At 43.8% G+C, this 18,831-nt stretch overlaps 1 protein-coding gene across 1 annotated transcript in view; it reads left to right on the plus strand.

Annotated features, from left to right (window-relative positions):
• Nucleotides 1-18,662, plus strand: part of LOC145337380 (haloacid dehalogenase-like hydrolase domain-containing 5) — a 56,813-nt gene extending 38,151 nt beyond the window's left edge. Inside the window, exons 6-8 of the mRNA XM_080182169.1 lie at nt 278-452; nt 1,754-1,942; nt 11,687-18,662. Coding sequence (XP_080038295.1) covers nt 278-452; nt 1,754-1,942; nt 11,687-12,077 — 755 coding nt within the window. The 3' untranslated portion in view covers nt 12,078-18,662. The remainder of the gene's footprint in view (nt 1-277; nt 453-1,753; nt 1,943-11,686) is intronic.
• The last annotated feature ends 169 nt before the right edge of the window (nt 18,663-18,831 follow it).

Genomic DNA, 18,831 nt, shown 5'->3' on the forward strand with positions numbered 1-18,831 from the left:
AGCCATAATTGCACATCTCTGCATCTTCATGATACTTAGACTTGCTACAATCTGCAGCCTGTTTTATACATGCCATTCTTTTATGTGGTTACAGCCTGAATTTGGTCTGGGATAGACTGTGAAATTGCTGACGTGCACTGGTGCACAGAAGCAATCTCAAAGAATGGAGTTCCATAGCACTGCCTTTAGTCAAAAACCATTTTTAAAAATATATTTCAGAATGTTTCTTTTATACGCTTTAATTAAATCCACTCTTTCTTCCCTGCCTTTTTTTTAGCTATTATCCTGTTTTGTGAGCCTACCCAATGGGAAACGCATCTTCAGCTGATTATTGATGTCCTCTTGACTGCTGGAAAGCCAGACAGCATCCCTCCGCGATTGCTTTATCCTCATATTCCTGTGGTGGCTTGTAACACGGACTTGATGTGGGTAGCAGAGGGCAAGTCACCAAGGTATGATCAGGCATCCACCATCAGATTGAACTGAACAATTAAGAATAGACCTTGTTCAGAACATGATGGACCTAACTCAGCTGCACTTTTGAGGTTAGGCCACAATGTGGACTTGCTGTATGAGACTGCAGATCACAATGGTGCTATTATATCATAGCTCTTCCACTGGCGCCTCTACGGTACAATATTCGAAGCCTTACCTTGCTAAGTACCACATTGCCCTGAATTCCAATTCTACGATATACAATCCTGACAGGATCATTGATCATAATAATAGATGTCAATACTTACCGTAGAAACTTTCCTGAGAGATGATTTGGGTTCATTTTCCCATGGGCTAAACTTTTAAGTGTTGATTCTGCAGGGGAGGGAAAAGAAGTGGAAAGTATTTGATACATTTAAAAGGTCTTGCAATGGAAAAAAATCTCTGAAGGACAAATGACACGAGGAAGGCCTTCACTTCTTGGTGGCAGTCTTCCTGATGAGAATTTTGTTAATGTCTTTACATAGAAGTTAGGGATGAAATGCAGTCAAAATCATGTTTAAGATATCATGATCTTCTCTTTCTGTTTTCTTCTCTTTCAGCTAAAATGGCAGCTGTGAAAATATCTTATCTAGAACTTGCAGGGTTGTAATGCTTGGGAGGGGGGCAAGAGATGGAAGGTTTGGGGCTACATTTGCAAGCTTGTGTACTGTGAGAATTAACTTCGGGAACAGATATCTATCTTACGTGATGATAAATCTGACTTCAGGGAATAGAGGGCTGTGGCCATAGGACTCAGGGAAAGAATTGGAAATGGGGAGACCCAAGTGGCATCTTGTCAGATAGTTAAAAGCAAAATACTGCGGATGCTGGAATCTGAAACAAAAACAGAAAATACTGGAAAATCTCAGCAGGACTGGCAGCATCTGAGGGGAGAGAATAGAGCCGATGTTTTGAGTCTAGATGACCCTTCGCCTGAGCTGCTGTGTTGAAGGGTCATCTCGACTCAAAATGTTTGCTCTATTTTCTCCCCATAGTTGCTGTCAGACCTGCTGAGCTTTTCGAGCATTTTCTGCTCTTGTCAGATAGGCACTCCTGTGAAGTGTTTTACTATGTTACAGGCACTGCATAATTGTCCTTTTCTGTTTCTCCCTCTTCCACAGTAGTTGGCAAACAGGACAGCAGGAGTGAAGTAAATTTCTCTTGTGATAGAAGTTGAAGTTACAGTTAGCAATCCTGCCAGCAACTGGAGGAGAAAGCAATTTTCTGTGGTGCGATTTATTTTTTTTGCTTTGACTTTTCCCCTGCGGCCCAGCAGGTTCGGCCATGGAATATTTGTGCTGTGTCTCGAAAACATCTACAAGAAAATCACAGGCAAAGATCTTAAATACGAGCTCGTGCTGGGAAAACCAAGTGAAATAACCTATCATTATGCAGAGTGTCTTATAAGGGCTCAAGCTGCGGGAAGAGGATGGCTGAAACCTATTCACACACTGTACGCCATTGGGTAAGTGGCTACAATTATGGTAAAAAATGCATTTTGAGCAATTTGAAGGGAGCAAAAAGAAAAATTTAGATTGCCAGATATTTTTCTTTTTAAAATGTTTTGTACTCTGATAGCAGCAGCTGTCTAGCATCTCAATGTATAAAGAAAAACCTATTTGAAACTGCAAAGCTTGTTGTCAATGTGAAATTCAAGTTACAATCCACCTGGTCTTAACGTTTCCCAGTAAGAAGTCTCACAACATCAGATTAAAGTCCAACAGGTTTAATTTGGTAGCACGAGCTTTCGGAGCACTGCCCCTTCATCAGGTGAGTGGAGAGTTGTGTTCACAAACCACGTGTATATAGGTACAGACTCAATTACAAGATAATGGTTGGAATGTGAGTCTTAACAGGCAATCAAGTTTTTACAGGTGCAGACAATGTAAGTGGAGAGAGGGTTAAGCACAGGTTAAAGAGGTGTGAATTGTCTCAAGCCAGGACAGTTAGTAAGATTTTGCAAGCCCAGGCCAAATGGTTACACATAGTGTGACATAAACCCAAGATCTCTGTTGAGGCCGTCCTCGTGTGCGGAAGTTGGTTATCAGTTTCTGCTCGGCGATTCTGCGTTGTGAGACTTCTTACTGTGCCTACCCCAGTCCAGTGCTGGCATCTCCACATCTTAACATTTCCCATTTCTGATAGGGGTGGGGAAGGTGGAGGAGCAAGCCCCTGATTTGCCTTCGGGCTTTTAGCTATCCTTCTTCCCTTTTACTTGTCCGTTCTGCTCCTAAGAACATAAGAAATAGGAGCAGGAGTAGGCCATCTAGCCCTTCGAGCCTGCCCCGCCATTCAATAAGATCATGGCTGATCTGTCGTGTCTCAGTTCCACTTTCCCGCCCTCTCCCCATAACCCTTAATCCCCTCTCTTATCAAAAACCCATCAACCCGCGTCTTAAAAATATTTAGCGAGGCAGCCTCCACCACTTCAACAGGCAGAGAATTCCAGAGATTCACCACCCTTTGAGTGAAGAAGTTCCTCCTCAACTCCGTTCTAAACCACCCCCCCTTTATCTTGAGGCTGTGCCCCCTAGTCCTACTATCCTTTCTGAACGGGAAGAGTCTCTCCACCTCTATCCTATCCATCCCATTCATCATCTTATACGTCTCAATGAGATCTCCCCTCATCCTTCTAAACTCTAACGAGTACAAGCCTAATTTATTCAGCCTCTCCTCATAGCTTAATCCCCTCAACTCCGGCATCAGCCTAGTAAACCTCCTCTGCACTCCCTCCAAGGCCAAAATATCCTTGCGTAAGTATGGCGCCCAAAACTGCACACAGTACTCCAGCTGCGGCCTCACCAATGCCCTATACAGCCGCAGCAAGACCTCCCTACTTTTATATTCAATCCCCCTCGCTATGAAGGCCAGCATCCCATTCGCCTTCCTGACCACCTGCTGCACCTGCAAGCTGGGTTTTTGCGACTCATGCACAAGGACCCCGAGGTCCCTCTGCACCGTCGCCTGCTGCAGTTTTTCGCCACGTAAGTAATAATCCTTCCTACCATTATTCCTACCAAAGTGGACCACCTCACACTTGCCAACATTAAATTCCATTTGCCATTTCCTGGCCCATTCGCCCAGCCTATCTAGATCCTTCTGCAGACTCTCCACACCCTCCACACAATTTGCCTTTCCCCCAATCTTGGTGTCATCAGCAAATTTCGACACCCTACACTCAGTTCCCTCCTCCAGATCATCTATATAAATGGTAAATAGCTGAGGCGCCAGCACCGACCCCTGGGGCACTCCACTAGTCACCATCCGCCAATCCGAATAGCACCCATTAACCCCCACTCTCTGCCTCCTATTTGACAACCAATCCTCTATCCACGCTAACACCCTACCCCCAACTCCATGTCCCCTGACCTTCTGCAATAACCTCTTGTGAGGTACTTTGTCAAACGCCTTGTACCATGCAAGTCAGGGTATCTTTCAGCCCCTGTACATATGCCTCAAGTCAGTTGTTCCCTGGTTAAAGAACCTGTGTATCCAAGTGAGTCATAGATTGTTCATTTGGAGAAGGGGAGAGGAGCAAGGGAGCAAAGTGAAATGGTATCAATTTGGGGAAACATGCTTGATGACAAATTGCACAAAGACAGAATCCAGATCAATAAGAACAGGTGTGTCTTTTTAAAAGATTTATTTTTCACAGGATGTGGGTGTCAATGGCTGGGCCACATTTAGTTGCTCTTGAGAAGGTGGTGAGCCACCTTGTTGAACCACTGCAGTCCCTGAGATGGAGGTACACCCACAACCCTGCTGGGGAGGGAATTCTAGGATTTTGATCCAGTGACGGTGAAGGATCAGTGATATATTTCCAAGTCAGGGTGATGTGTGAGGGGAACTTGCAGGTGTAGTGATCACAATTTGCAAAGTTCTATCAAAAAAAAAATTGGTGAGTGACTGCAGTGCATCTTGTAGATGGTACACACTGCTGCCAATGTGCATTAGTGCTGGAGAGAGTGAAGGTGATATATGGGGTGGCAATCAAGGCTGCTGTGTCCTGGATGGTATCAAACTTCCTGCATCGCTGGAATTGCACTGATCCAGGCAACTGAGGAGTATTCCATCATACTCCTGACTTGTAGATAGTGGTCAGACTTTGGAGAGCCAGGAGGTGAGTTACTCGCTGCAGGGTTCCTAGCCTCTAACCTGCGCTTGTAGCCAGAGTACTTTTTTGGCTGTTCCTGTTCAGTTCCTCTTCAATGATAATCTCCAAGTTGTTGATAATGGGAGTTTAAGCAATGGTAATGCCATTGAAAGTGAAGGAAAGAGGTTTAGATTCTCTCTTTTTGGAGATGATCATTGCCTGGCACTTGCGTGGTGTAAAATTTACTTGCCATTTATCAGCTGAAGCTGGATTGCTGTCCAAATCTTGCTGCATATGGACACGAATTGCTTCAGTATCTGGGGAACAGTGAATGGTGCTGAACATTGTACAATCATCAGCGAACGTCCCCCCACTTCTGACCTAATGATAGAAGGAAGGTCACTGTTGAAGCAGTTAAATTTGGTTGGGTCTAGGACACAAACCTGAGGAATTCCTGCAGCAATGTCCTGGAACTGAGATGACTGACTTCCAACAACCATCTTCCTTTGCGCTGGACACGACTCCAACCACTGGAGAGTTTTCAGCCAATTCTCACTGACTCCAGTTTTACCAGGAATCCTTGATGCCACGCTGAATCAATGGCTGTCTTGATATCAAGGGCAGTCACTCTTTCCTCACCTCACCAAGTTGCAAAATGAAAAGATTTCAACAAAAAATCCAAGTTTGCACCAAAGCTGTAATGTGGTCAGGAGCTGAGTGGTCCTGCCAGAACCCAAACTGAGCATCTGTGAGCAACTTACTTGAGTAAGTGCCGCTTGATAATACTGTCGATGATCCCTTCCATCACTTTACTGATGATCGGGAGTAAGCTTATGGCCTTTAATTGGCTGGGTTGGATTTGTCTGCTTTTTGTGGTCAGGGCAAAGCTGGGCAGCTTTCCACAGTGCGAGGTAGCTGCCAGTGTTGTAGTTGTTCTGGAGCAGCTTGGCTAGAGACATAGCAAGTTCTGCAGCACATGTCTTTAGTACTGTTGCTGGAATGCTGTCAAGGCTCATAGCCTTTGCTGTATCCAGTGCTGTCAGCCATTCCTTGGCATCACGTGGAGTGAATAGAATTGGCTGAAGACCGAAATCTCTGGAGGAGGCCAAGATGGATCATCAACTCGGCACTTGTGGCTGAAGATTGTTGCAAACGCTTCAGCTTTGTCTTTTGCACCAGTGTGCTGGGCTCACTGCAGAGCCTCTTCCTGTTTAACTGTTCAATTGCCCAACTCCATTCACAACTGGATGAGGCAGCAGTGCAGAGCTTCGATCTGATATGTTGGTTGTGGGATTGCTTAACTTTGTCTGTCGCATGCTGTTTATGCCATTTTGCATCAAGTAGACCTGTGTGGTAGCTTCACAAGGTTGACACCTCATTTTTAAGTATGCTTGGTGCCGTTCCTGGCATGTCCTTCTGCAATCTTCATTGTACTAAGACTGATACCCAGCTGGATGGTATCATGGTAAAGTGTGGGATGTGCTGGGCTATGAGGTTACTGATTGTGGTTAATATAATTCTGCTGCTGTTGATGAATGCCCAGTTTTGGATTGCTAGATCTGTTGAAATCAATCCCATTCAGAATAGTGTGCCACCAAACTGGGTGGAGGGTATCCTCAACATGAAGATGAGACTTTGTCTCCACAAGGATTTTGCGATGGTGATACCTACTGACACTGTCATGAACGGATGCATCTGTGACCAGTAGATTGGTGGTACAAGCCAGCAAATGTTAGTAAGGCAGTCTTTGCAGGGTCAACAGGATTGGGTTTGCTATTGTCCATTCTGGTGGCTAGGTTGTTGCTGGATGGTCCATACAGCTCCATTGCTTTATTTTGTAAGCTTTGTGGGGTGGCATAGTGGTTAGCACTGCTGCCACACAGCACCAGAGAAGGGTTCAATAACTGGTGGAGTTTGCACATTCTCCCCTTGTCTGCATGGGTTTCCTCCGGTTGCTCCAGTTTCCTCCCACAGTCCAAAAGACGTGATAGTTAGGTGCATTAGACATGCTAAATTCTCCCTCAGTGTACCTGAACAGGCTTTGGAGTGTGGTGACTAGAGGATTTTCACAGTAACCTCATTGCAGTGTTAATGTAAGCCTATTTGTGACACTAATAAAATAAACTTTAGTGGTTTGGCGCCACTGATTGGCTTACCTGGCCTTTTGAGAGGGTGTTTAAAAGTCAGCCACACTACCACAGGTTTGTAGCCATATTAGGCTAGACCAGGTAAGCATGGCAGATTTCCTTCCCTGAAGGGCATTTATATCAAAAGTGTTTTTCTGATAATCATTTAATTGTCACCATTAGACCAACTTTTTTTTGATATGTTTATTGAAAATTTTCTTAAATAGCAAACACAGATAAAGATCCACACAGTGTGGGTATGTACATTCCAACACGACTGGACACAGGGCTCCCTGTGGCCAGGGGACAAGTCCCTGGTGCCCCCGGCACCCATTCTGCCTGTCCCGCCTGATTACACCAGTAACGACAGTAATAATATAAAAAACAAAGTTAGAGGAGCGCTGTTGGAGAACAAACTGAGCACCCAAACAGCACAGGTTATAAACTAGCGAGCAGAGAAAAGAGAGACAGACAGTGAAGGAGAGAGTGAGGGAAAAGAGAGAAGTTCTTGTGTTGGTCCCCACGCCTCGGTAGGATAGGACAGTGTACTCAGGTAAAGGGCCAGGGTGCATCCACCAATCAGGGGAGAGGGGGTTCTGGGGGAGCTCTGGCGTCCTGGGGCCAGTGGGTATCTATTCACCCAGCTCCAACTGCAGCATCCCAACATGCCAGCTCTTGTAGAACCTAGCAGTGGACCTATGTAGCGTGCATCTCATCTTCTCCAGCTTAGTGGTATCTACCACTGTGTCTGTCGGGGGTGCACCTGATTTCCACCAAAACAGGATTAGTCATCTTGCCAGGGATGTAGTGAAAGCCACAAAATCTGCCTAGAATATCGGCAGCAGCGAATTTAAAGGCACGATCCAAACAGGGCAGCCTGGGGGGGACGCACTTTTGTCCCAATCTAGCGTTGCCGCAATCATCTCAAATATCGATGCCCAGTAGTTATACAGTGATGGGCAAACCCAGAACCTATGTAAGAGAGTAGCAGGAACTTGCCAGCCCCGATCATAAATGGGGCTTGTGCCTGGGTACATTCTAGAGGTCTAACCCTAGTTGGATATGCTCTGTGAAGGAGTTGACATTGTATCACACCCAGCTTGGCACATATTGAGGAGGAGTGTACTTGATGCAGCACCATGTCCCAATGCTCCTCCGAGAACTCCTCCCCCAGATCTCATTCTCATAAAGATTTAACCACTGATAGAGAGAGAGTTTTGTTGGGACAGAATTTGAGAATAAATATCAGAAATGATAGCATGCTTAGTAACAGAAGGCACTAAGAAGATGTCAATGGAGGCACGAGGTGGGAGCTTCGGAAACTGGATGTCAGCCCTATGCACAAAGTCTCAAATTTACAAATATCTGAAGAAGTGCATTGCAGGTAAAGCAAACTTATCCACCACCTGCTGGAATGTCGCACTTACAAGTCCTGGAATGTTCTGATCCCATGCTTGACCCATAGAGAAGGCACCATCCAAAACAGATGGAGAAAAAAAATGGTTAGCCAACACTAGGGAAGCCAGTGGCCAGGCCTGAAACCCAAAGTGGCGTCTAAGTTGCATCCAAATTCTAGGGATTGACTTGATAAGTGTGCTTCTAGTGTACTGGGAGGAGGGAACATATCAGGGCAGCCAGGGAAAACGGAGTACAGGGGGAGGATTCTAACTGCAGCCAACAAAGAACCTTCTGTTGCCTCTCTCTCTGCAACCAACACACTACTGCTCTCATATTGGCTGCCCAATAATAAAATAATTGGGCATCCCGTTTAGGGCTTTGCAAGACTGTCTTCTGTATTCTTGGGTTTTTCCTATTCCAGACAAAGCTTGAAATGAGCCAATCAAGCCTGTGAAAAAAGGATTTGGGGATGAACACTGGGGACGCACTGAAAGAGATACAAAAACTTGGGTAGTATGTTCTTCTTCACTGCATTGATATGGCCTGCTGACAATAACGGGAGGATCATTTCTGTCCACCCCATGAGTACAGCAAAGTTAGCTCCAAAAAGCCCACTAAATTTGCTACTCACTTGCACTCCCAAGTAAGTAAACTGCCTAGTGACAATCTTGAAAGGCAGGGTGTGGAGTGGGAGGCTATGAACCGCTGCATTTAAAGGAAGGAGCTCACTCTTATTCAAGTTAAACTTGTATCCAAAACACAACCAAACCCCTCCAGTATAGATAAGACTTTGGGAAGCGAGTTGGGCGGGTTGCCAACATACAATAATAGATTGTCTGCATACAGCGATACTCTCCACTTGATTCCCTCCTGACCAATCCCCACCACTCATTTACTGTTGCAAAAAGCCACAGCAAGAGGTTCAATAGCAATGGCAAATAACAGGGGGGAAAGGGGACATCCTTGCCTAGTGCCTTGGGACAAAGGGAAAAAAGTTGCATGCACATCATTTGTCCTCAATTAGACTAACTTTTAATTCCAGATTTATTAATTGAATTTAAATTTCGCCAGCTACTCTGGTGGGATTTAAACCCTGGTTCCTGGAGCACTGGTCCAGAGACATTACCATTACACGACCACCTCACACCTTTGCTGGTGAAAAATATGTAGTTCTCTAGATCGTATGAGGAGGGAACCTTGAGGAGAGCTAGTTTTTCACAAATCAAATGCAAAAATGAAGGGATTTAATAATCAAAACAAATTCTGGGGGTCGGGGGGGGTGTTGGTGGTGGTGGTGGTGAGGGGGTCAGAGTGAATTAAAAAACTCTGAATTTGCTCCAATGTTGTCCTACGTGTCTCTTACTTGTGGACTGCACATGATTGTGCTTAGAGTCCAAGGGAATGGGGGAGATCCTGAATGAATACTTCGCATCGGTATTCACGAAGGAGAGGGGCTTGATGTCTGGTACAGTCTTTGAGGGAGCTGTGGACCAAGTGAAAGAACTATCCATTACGCGGGAAGAAGTGTTAGGGCTTTTAGGTAGCATTAAAACTGATAAATCTCCAGGGCCCGATGGCATTTATCCCAGGCTGCTTAGGGAGACGAGAGATGAAATTGCTGGGCCTCTGACGCAAATCTTTGTCTCTTCTTTGGACACAGGTGAGGTCCCAGAGGATTGGAGGATAGCGAACGTGGTACTGTTGTTTAAAAAGGGGAGGAGGGATAACCCTAGTAACTATAGGCCGGTGAGTTTGATGTCAGTGGTAGGCAAGTTGATGGAGAGGATTCTTAGGGATAGGATGTATGTGCACTTAGAGCATTGTGATCTGATTAGGGATAAGCAGCACAGCTTTGTAAAGGGGAAGTCTTGCCTTACGAATCTGGTAGAATTTTTTGAGGAGGTGACAAAAACGGTCGACGAAGGACGAGCTGTTGATGTCGTCTATATGGATTTCAGTAAGGCGTTTGACAAAGTCCCTCATGGTAGGTTGGTTGAAAAGATTAAGGCTCATGGGATACGTGGCCAGGTATCTAGATGGGTTGAGAATTGGCTTGCTAAGAGGAGACAGAGAATAGTAGTGGAAGGGTCCTTTTCTAGCTGGAGGTCTGTCACTAGTGGTGTGCCGCAGGGTTCAGTACTGGGACCTCCTCTTTTTGTAATAGATATAAATGACTTGGAAGAGGGAGTAAGTGGTGTGATCAGCAAATATGCTGATGACACCAAGATGGCTGGATTGGCGGGCAGTGAGGAGCAGTGTCACGCAATACAATGGGATGTAGATAGGCTGGTATATTGGGCAGATATATGGCAAATGGAGTTTAATCCTGATAAATGCGAGGTGATGCATTTTGGCCGGAATAATGTAGGGGGGAGTTATATGATAAAGGGTAAACCTATAAAGAGTATAGAAACGCAGCGGGACCTGGGGGTGCAAGTGCACAAGTCTTTGAAGGTGGCAGTACAAGTGGAGAAGGTTGTGAAGAAGGCTTATGCTATGTTAGCCTTTATGGGAAGGGGTATAGAGTGTAAGAGCTGGAGTCTAATGTTGCAGTTGTATAGAACGTTCGTTAGGCCGCATTTGGAGTACTGCGTCCAGTTCTGGTCGCCTTACTACTGGAAGGACATGGAAACTCTGGAGAGAGTGCAGAGGAGGTTTACCAGGATGTTGCCTGGTATGGAAGGACTGGATTATGAGGAAAGATTGAGCAAATTGGGGCTGTTTTCCCTTGAAAGACGGCAACTGAGGGGGGATCTAATAGAGTATATAAGATTATGAAGGGTATAGATAGAGTAAACAGTGGTAAGCTATTTCCTATGTTAGAGACACACAGTACGAGGGGCCACGGGCTTAGGGTGAGGGGGGAGAGGTATAACACAGATATTAGAGGGAGGTTTTTCACACAGAGGGTAGTGGGGGTATGGAATGCTCTGCCAAGCAAGGTGGTGGAGGCAGGCACGCTGGAGTTGTTTAAGAGTTAAGAGTGGGTTGGAGATGGGAGGATATAGGAGATTGTTTTAAATAAGGTTCATTATCATTGGGACGTCCCTGGTAATGTAAAAGGATGTGGAATGATACTAATGTTTTTCTCTTTTAATTCACAGGTTTTAAGTCAGTCCGCCCTGTTGTCCAACGAGGGGCATACACGTGATGGGTTGTACTAGGGCTGCTCTTGGATGTTCGAGAGTAGCCTAGTGCTTCATGTCATTAGTGTACGCTTAAACTGGACCAGATGCTGGGCAACACAACAGCTCAGTGACTATCACTGTTTGCTGTGCAGACACATGGATTTGGGCCAGTGTCTGTGGGAGTTTGCGCATTCTCCCTGTGCTTGCATGGGTTTTCTCCGGGTGCTCCGGTTTCCTCCCACACCTCAAAGATGTGCTATTAGGCTGATTGGAGGTAATAAATTGTCCCTAAATTAGTTTCCCTCAATGTGGAATGCCATAATCATAGATAAGGGTCATGGGTGGAAGGGGGGACTGGTAATGTTAAAATGGCGGTGCAGACTTGTTGGGCCGAAGGGCCTGTTTCCCGGGCTGTTTTTGTTCTTTGTTCTTTGCTCATGAGCTAAAAGTGAATTTTCTTTTAGAGATAACCGAATGACTGACATCTATGGTGCTAATCTATACAACCGCTACCTTGAAGAGGAATCTTCTACAAAAGGCTCACGGGTGCAAGCTAAAGTTGCTGCAGGAAAGCAAACAGCCACGGTTCCCCAGGATGAAGACCTTGACGTGTTGACAAGCGAACTGACACCAGGTTCTGCTACCTGCTGTAAGTCCGTGCTGGTTTGCACAGGTGTCTACAATCCCACAAAAGATGCAATGGCAGGCCATGAGGAGTTGACCACAGGGACAGTATTTCATGGGCACAGGGACTTCATGTTTGAGGCTGATTTATCTGACCCAGACTACATTGTACCAGATATTGACGCTGCCGTGGAACTTATCTACAAGCTGGAAAAATATGTGCCTAAGTAATTTTTTTTAAAAAAGAACAAAGCCTCCACGTCTACACACGTGTGAACCTATGTATGGACCTAAAATATATAAATATATATATATATAAAAGCAAATTGCCAAGTTCAGTTCAAACAACCAGAAATTATCTTCTACACTGTGTACTACAATGTGCTTCCCACCCCTGACTAAGTCCTAGTTGGAAATACTGTAGCAAAATATAATTTTTTCTATACAATGGGGTCTGGATTTTTTAAGATGTGTAACTTGCACATGTGCTGACCGTGTGCTGGGGGTAGTTACAAATTTCATAAAATCATTAAATCATAGAATCCATATATTGCAGAAACAGCCATTTGGCCCATTTGAGGCTGCACTAATAACAATCCCACCCAGGCCCTATACCCATAAACCCACATATTTACTGTGCTGTTAGGCTGATTGGCAGGAATAAATTGTCCCTAAATCAGTTTTCCCTCAGTCTGGATGGCCATAAAACATTAGACAGGGGTCGTGGGTAGAGAGGTGGACTGGTGGTGTTGAGCTGGTGGCGCGGGCTCGTTGGGTCGAAGGGCCTGTTTCCCGGGCTAATTTTGTTCTTTGTATTTACCCTGCTAATCTTCCTGACACTAAGCGGCAATTTAGCGTGACTAATTAATCTAACCTGCATATATTTGGATTGTGGGAGGAAACTGGAGCATCCAGACGAAACCCACGCAGACACTGGGAGAATATGCAAACTCCACACAGACAGTGACCCAAGCTGGGAATTGAACCTGGATCCCTGGCGCTTAGAGGCAGCAGCACTAACCACTATGCCACCCCCAGATCATAGAATCCCTATCGTGCAGAAGGCAGCCATTCGGCCCATTGAATCTGCACCAACAACAATCCCACCTGGGCCCAATCCCCGTAACTCCATATATTTACTCTGCTTATTCCCCTGACACTAAGAAGCAACTTAGCATGGCCAATCCACCTAACCTGCAGGAACTCGGGGCACCTGAAGTAAACCTATGGAGTCATGGGGAGGACGTGCAAACTCTAGTCAGTCACCCGAGGCAGAACTGAACCCAGATCTCTGGCACCAGTGCAAACCATTTTGAACTAGAACTCTGATTAAACTAGAACTTACCCTTGGAGATATGACTAAGGGAACTGTATTTACAAACTAAGTTCAGAGGTAACATGGTGGTAGAGTAGTTAGTTTAAAGTTTATTTTATTAGTGTCACAAGTAGATTTGCATTAACACTGCAATTGTTATTGTGAAAATCCCCTAGTCGCCACACTTTGGCACCTATTCGGGTACCCTAAGGGCAAATTGGCATGGCCAGTGCATCTAATCAGCATGTCTTTTGGATGATGGGAGACACACCAGACAGTGATCCAAGCTGGGAATTGAACCCAGGTCTCTGGCTGTGTGCAGCAGCAGTGCTAACCACTGTGCCAGCCATGCTGCCTCACAGTGCCAGGGATCTGCATTCAACTCCAACCTCGCATCACTGTCTGTGTGGAGTTTGCACATTGTCCCAGGATAAATACATGGGGTTGCAGGGATAGATAGGGCCTGAGCGGGATTGTTGACAGTGCAGGATCGATGGGCCGAATAGCCTCTTTCTGTACTGTAGAGATTCTATGATATGAAAGAATTATTATTGACTGGACAATTTTGCTTTGGTTCTGTTAAATTTAACATATACACATTTTGATCATCAGTCATATTCTCGTCCCCTCAGATCGGAATCATTAAGCGAATATTTAGAAATGGAGGTTGGCCTATGTGTAAACAAACCCAATTTTGTGTATTTGTACAGTTTTCTATGTTTCTCTTGGTATGGTTAGGTTGTACATTAATAGCATCACAAAAAACACCCTTTGTTATAAAAGTGTGGCCAACTTTGTGTCTGCCCTTAATCCTTTATGAAGTTTTTGTTACAGAAGTGTAGAGACTTTTAAGGAGGTTAAATGTTCTGTTAGTTCATGTCATCCTCCTCACTTCTCCCCGGTACAGGCTGAGGTTATTCATAAAGGCCCCACCTTCTCAACCTTGTCCCCAGCCTGAGATGTGCCGACCCCCAGGTTAAAATCACCTCAAAGGAGAGAGTAGTCAGTGGTCATATGGTGGCTTTACCTTTAACAGTTTCTGAGACATGGGTAAACATTTTTTGCATTATTCTTTTCAGACTGACTATAAATATCAACTTGTCACTTATGTTATTTTCAGCAACCTTTTGCTGTCTAACACAAATTTTTTTTTTCGAAAAAGGAGTAAAAATGAGGCGATCAGTGATCCATCCGAAATTTGTGTTGGAGGGGGAGAGTGCCCCCTTCAATATAAAGCTTTTAAATGTTTTATATTTTAAACTTCCTGATTGAATTTATTTAAATAGCCTCTTTGCAGAAATGTCAGTTAACAGTGCTCCCTTTATTTCATCGTTTGAACTGCAAAGGGTTGGTTTAAAATATTTTGGATTATAAAAACTCTCACACTGCAAATTCTTTTCAATGCCTTGTTGCAGTTTAAATACCTCTTCCCCCGTTTGCCACAGCCAAACAATTAATTCTATGCACTCAGTTGAAAAGTGGATGTTGTGGTAGTTCGGAATTGCCTCCTACTTGGTATTGCCAAGTTCATAAACAATGAAGAGGCTGACTAGTTTTTCTTGTCTTATTTAGTGATGATATCAGTGCCTTGGGTCACCATACTATCCCAAATTTGTTCCCCTTAATTGCCTCCCCTATCTCAATTCCTTGCCCCCCGCCACCACCTCCTTTGAAAAGGTTAGATAGGGTGCCTCCATTTAAATTGCCTTGTCCCTCTCTTACCTTTCATGACACCTGCTAAATTGGTTCCAAGATGAAAGGTCTCTGACTGAATTAGACAGCAAGCCACTCCAAGGGAAAATTGCAGTGAGCCAGTTTTACATACAAGTGGAGTTCTGAAACCTGCAAGGAAAATCCTGCCTTAGCTGCCCGAAAGGGAAGTACTCCTTCCTGTTCTTTTGGCTGTCGGAACTAATATCTTATCTCTGTATATTGTATCATCATGATCAAACACTTCATTTGTTAGATCAGTCAAAATTCTCTCATCTCACCTGCTGCAGGAATCAGCGAGTGAGACAAAAATATTTAGTGGAGCATTCAAAGGTCTTTTGATTTGGGTGGAAATTTCCAGTCTCGGGGCACTGGAGAATCCCGCCTACTGGGTTGTGCTTTGGGTTGGACACCTCTTCAATCTCAATAACACGAGTTCAAATCCAATCCAGACTGAAGGAATTAAGTTCTCCTTTAGTGAGGCTACCCAAGTGAAATGTAAGTAAGTAGCTTAATCCAGTTCCAGCAAACATGGCATCACACAAGTATCTTTCAATTCAATTTGGCCCAGGTCCAAGGTTAGAAACTTCAAAGATAGGAGCAGGAGGAAGCCATTTGGCCCTTTGAGCTTGCTCTGCCATTCATTACCATCATGGCTGATCATCCAACTCAGTAGCCTAATCCTGCTTTTTCCCTACAACCTTTGATCCCATTTGTCCCAAGTGCAATATCCAGCTGCCTCTTGAATGCATTCAATGTTTCATTTGATGATTGGTGTAAGAAATGAAAAATACCATCAGTGCAGTAAAGATATGAACTTATGGAGGAGGCTTGTTATTGAGGCCCTTACAAGTGTGCTGTAGATTCCATTCCTCAGAAATCCCTGGTTTGGAGCAGACAAAATTGGTAGTGGGGGAGGAGTTGCAATATTAATCCTCATAACAAATTAATACATTTTGAAGATGTTCAATAAATTTGATTAAAAATAGCCATGGAGAAAACCAGTTTCATGTTTTTGATTTGCTTAGAGTTAAAATCTGAGGTTAAATTTTATCCCGATTTTGTATTTTGGGGCAGATTTTTTAGTGCAAGTATTATGCAACTCTTGTATTGTGGCTTTCAAGTCTACAGTTTCCACAAGGTAGGGACAGGGATACTGACAGAGAAAACAAATCTGCAACCCAATGTTAGATTATACCACAATGTGTTTCGTGAACAGAATTAAATGCAGCTCCGGTTAATGGATTGAATTGTGTCGCTTTCATCTCCCTAAACATCCAACCTCTCTACTGGGTGCAGTAAAATGAGTTTTGGGCTATCAAGGCTGAACTTGAGGTCATGAACAGATAGCACAAATTGTCTTATAGTTTAGCACTACAGTATTGCTGAGCTGGTTTGGGAAATGCTATTTGACTTGTAAGTGCTTGATCCATCTCCTAATACATCTACTCACAGCACAAAAAAGTTGCCGAAAAGATGAGGGGAGTTTGCCTTAACTGTTTTTGTAAAATAATTCTAGGGTAGAAAAACAAAAAAAATTTAAATGCTTCTTTCACAACTTCAAAATTTCATTGGTCATGAAGCATTATTTTGAAGTAGACACGGTTGTAATGAAGGTCAAACAAAGACTTTCCTAAATTGAGTCAGCTAGACCTGGTTGTGTGAAGTGGAGGAAATGAGCCTGGCAAAGAACAAAGAAAATTGCAGGACAGGAACAGGCCCTTCAGCCCTCCAAGCCTGCACCAATCATGCTGTCCGACTTAACTAAAACCCCCTACCCTTCTGGGGACCATATCCCTCTTCCCATCCTATTCATGTATTTGTCAAGACGCTCCTTAAAAGTCACTAGCGTATCCGCTTCCACTACCTTCCCTGGCAACGGGTTCCAGGCACCCACCACCCTGTGTGTAAAAAATCTGCCTCTTACATCTCCTTTAAACCTTGCCCCTCACACCTTAAACCTATAAGAACATAAGAAATAGGAGCAGGAGTGGGTCATCTAGCCCTTTGAGCCTGCCCCACCATTCAACAAGATCATTGCTGATCTGAAGTGAATCAGTTCCACTTTCCCGCTTTCTCCCCATAACCCTTAATTCCCTTGTCTATCAGAAACCTATCTATCTGTGACTTAAATATATTTAGCGAGGTAGCCTCCACCACTTCAATGGGCAGAGAATTCCAGAGATTCACCATCCTTGAAGAAGTTCCTCCTCAACTCCAATCTAAACCGCACCCCCCCCCTCTTATTTTGAGGCTGTGCCCACTAGTCCTGCAATCCTTTCTAAGCGGGAAGAATCTCTCTACCTCTACCCTATCTATTCCCTTCAATATCTTATATGTCTCTATAAGAACCCCCCTTACCTTTCTAAACTCCAATGAGTACAGACCCAGTCTATTCAATCTCTCCTTCATCTCCAGTATCAGCCTAGTGAACCTTCTCTGCATTCCCTCCAAGGCCAATATATCCTTTCGCAAATGCGGCAACCAAAACTGCACACAGTACTCCAGTTGCAGCCTCACCAGTGCCCTGTACAGTTGCAGCAAGACCTCCTTGCTTTTATATTCTATCCCCCTCGCTATAAATTTGCTATGCCCCCTAGTAATTGACTTCTCCACCATGGGAAAAAGCTTCTGACTATCCACTCTGTCCATGCCTCTCGTAATCTTGTAGACTTCAATCAGGTCGTCCCTCAACTTCCATCGTTCCAGTGAGAATAAACCAACCTCTCCTCATAGCTAATTTCCTCCATACCAGGCAACGTCCTGATAAATCTTTTTCTGTACCCTCTCCAAATCCTCCACCTCCTTCAGGTAGTGTGGCGACCAAGTGGAGTCTAACTAAGGTTTTATAAAGCTGCAACACGACTTGCCAAATTTTAAACTCAATGCCCCGGCCGATGAAGACAAGCATGCTGTTTCTGCCTTCTTATGCCTATCCTTGTATGTAGCCAGCTCCGTCTTAGCAGAACAACTGCAATGTGAACTGGCACAAGTTGGAACCTTCGTTTGCCCTAGCTAATGACAACTTTCTTCCTCCTGTACATTTGATTACATGGAATACAAAATTTCTGATGCCTATTAAACACCTTGCATATATTTTCCCTCCTCGCTCCCCTTCCCAAGGTCAGTGGATCACAAAAGATGGAGTATGAATAAATATTCAAGATTGAGTTTGTATTTTTCAGACTGTTTTTACTTCTGTGGCTATTTTGTGAATAAGCAAATAATTTAACCTTCTTAAAGTATTTGTTGAATTTGCAGACAATTCCCCTTTTCATTTTGATTTATCCCACATTGCGATAGGTTGCTTCAAGAAAGGCGTAATCTATCATCAGTACATTTCAGGATTTCATAGTTTGTTTTGGCAACATTATTTTAATAACACTAATTCTGCTTTATTATTTTAACTTTGGTAACTTATTTGCTGATCTATACTAAGTTTGAAAAGATTCTGGTAAGATTTTGCAAAGTATTTACACATTTATCATTTTCCTTTTTTTAAAAAAATACGTACCTGGTCTAACATTGCATTATTTTTTTCAAACACTTCCTATAAAGCCAAATGGTTTTAAAACTTCCTGTAGTAGGAAATAATGTATGAAACTAGTTTTAAAATTTACGAAAATACCCTAGTGTATGCTGAACTCTGTAATGCATAGCATTTGAGCTTTAAACAGATTTTCATCTGATCTTCATACCACTGAAAATTCAAAGTGATGTAGAGAACCCAATGCTCTGATCCTTATGTTTTCTGAATCGTACAAAATGTATAGAGCTAACCTCAACTTTTTACGGAATAAAATTTAAATTTTTGCTGTTGATTGATTCTTTATGAATTAGGGCGGAGGCTGTGTAACAATCCAACTGTAAATATTTTATGACAGGTTAGTTTATTAATGAACACAAAATGGATTTATTTTCTGAATATTTTTCATTCGGTTATGGGATGTGGGTATCACT

Source organism: Carcharhinus amblyrhynchos, chromosome 3 (assembly GCF_965287045.1).
Source record: "Carcharhinus amblyrhynchos chromosome 3, sCarAmb.v2.hapA, whole genome shotgun sequence".
NCBI classification, from domain to species: Eukaryota; Metazoa; Chordata; class Chondrichthyes; order Carcharhiniformes; family Carcharhinidae; genus Carcharhinus; species Carcharhinus amblyrhynchos.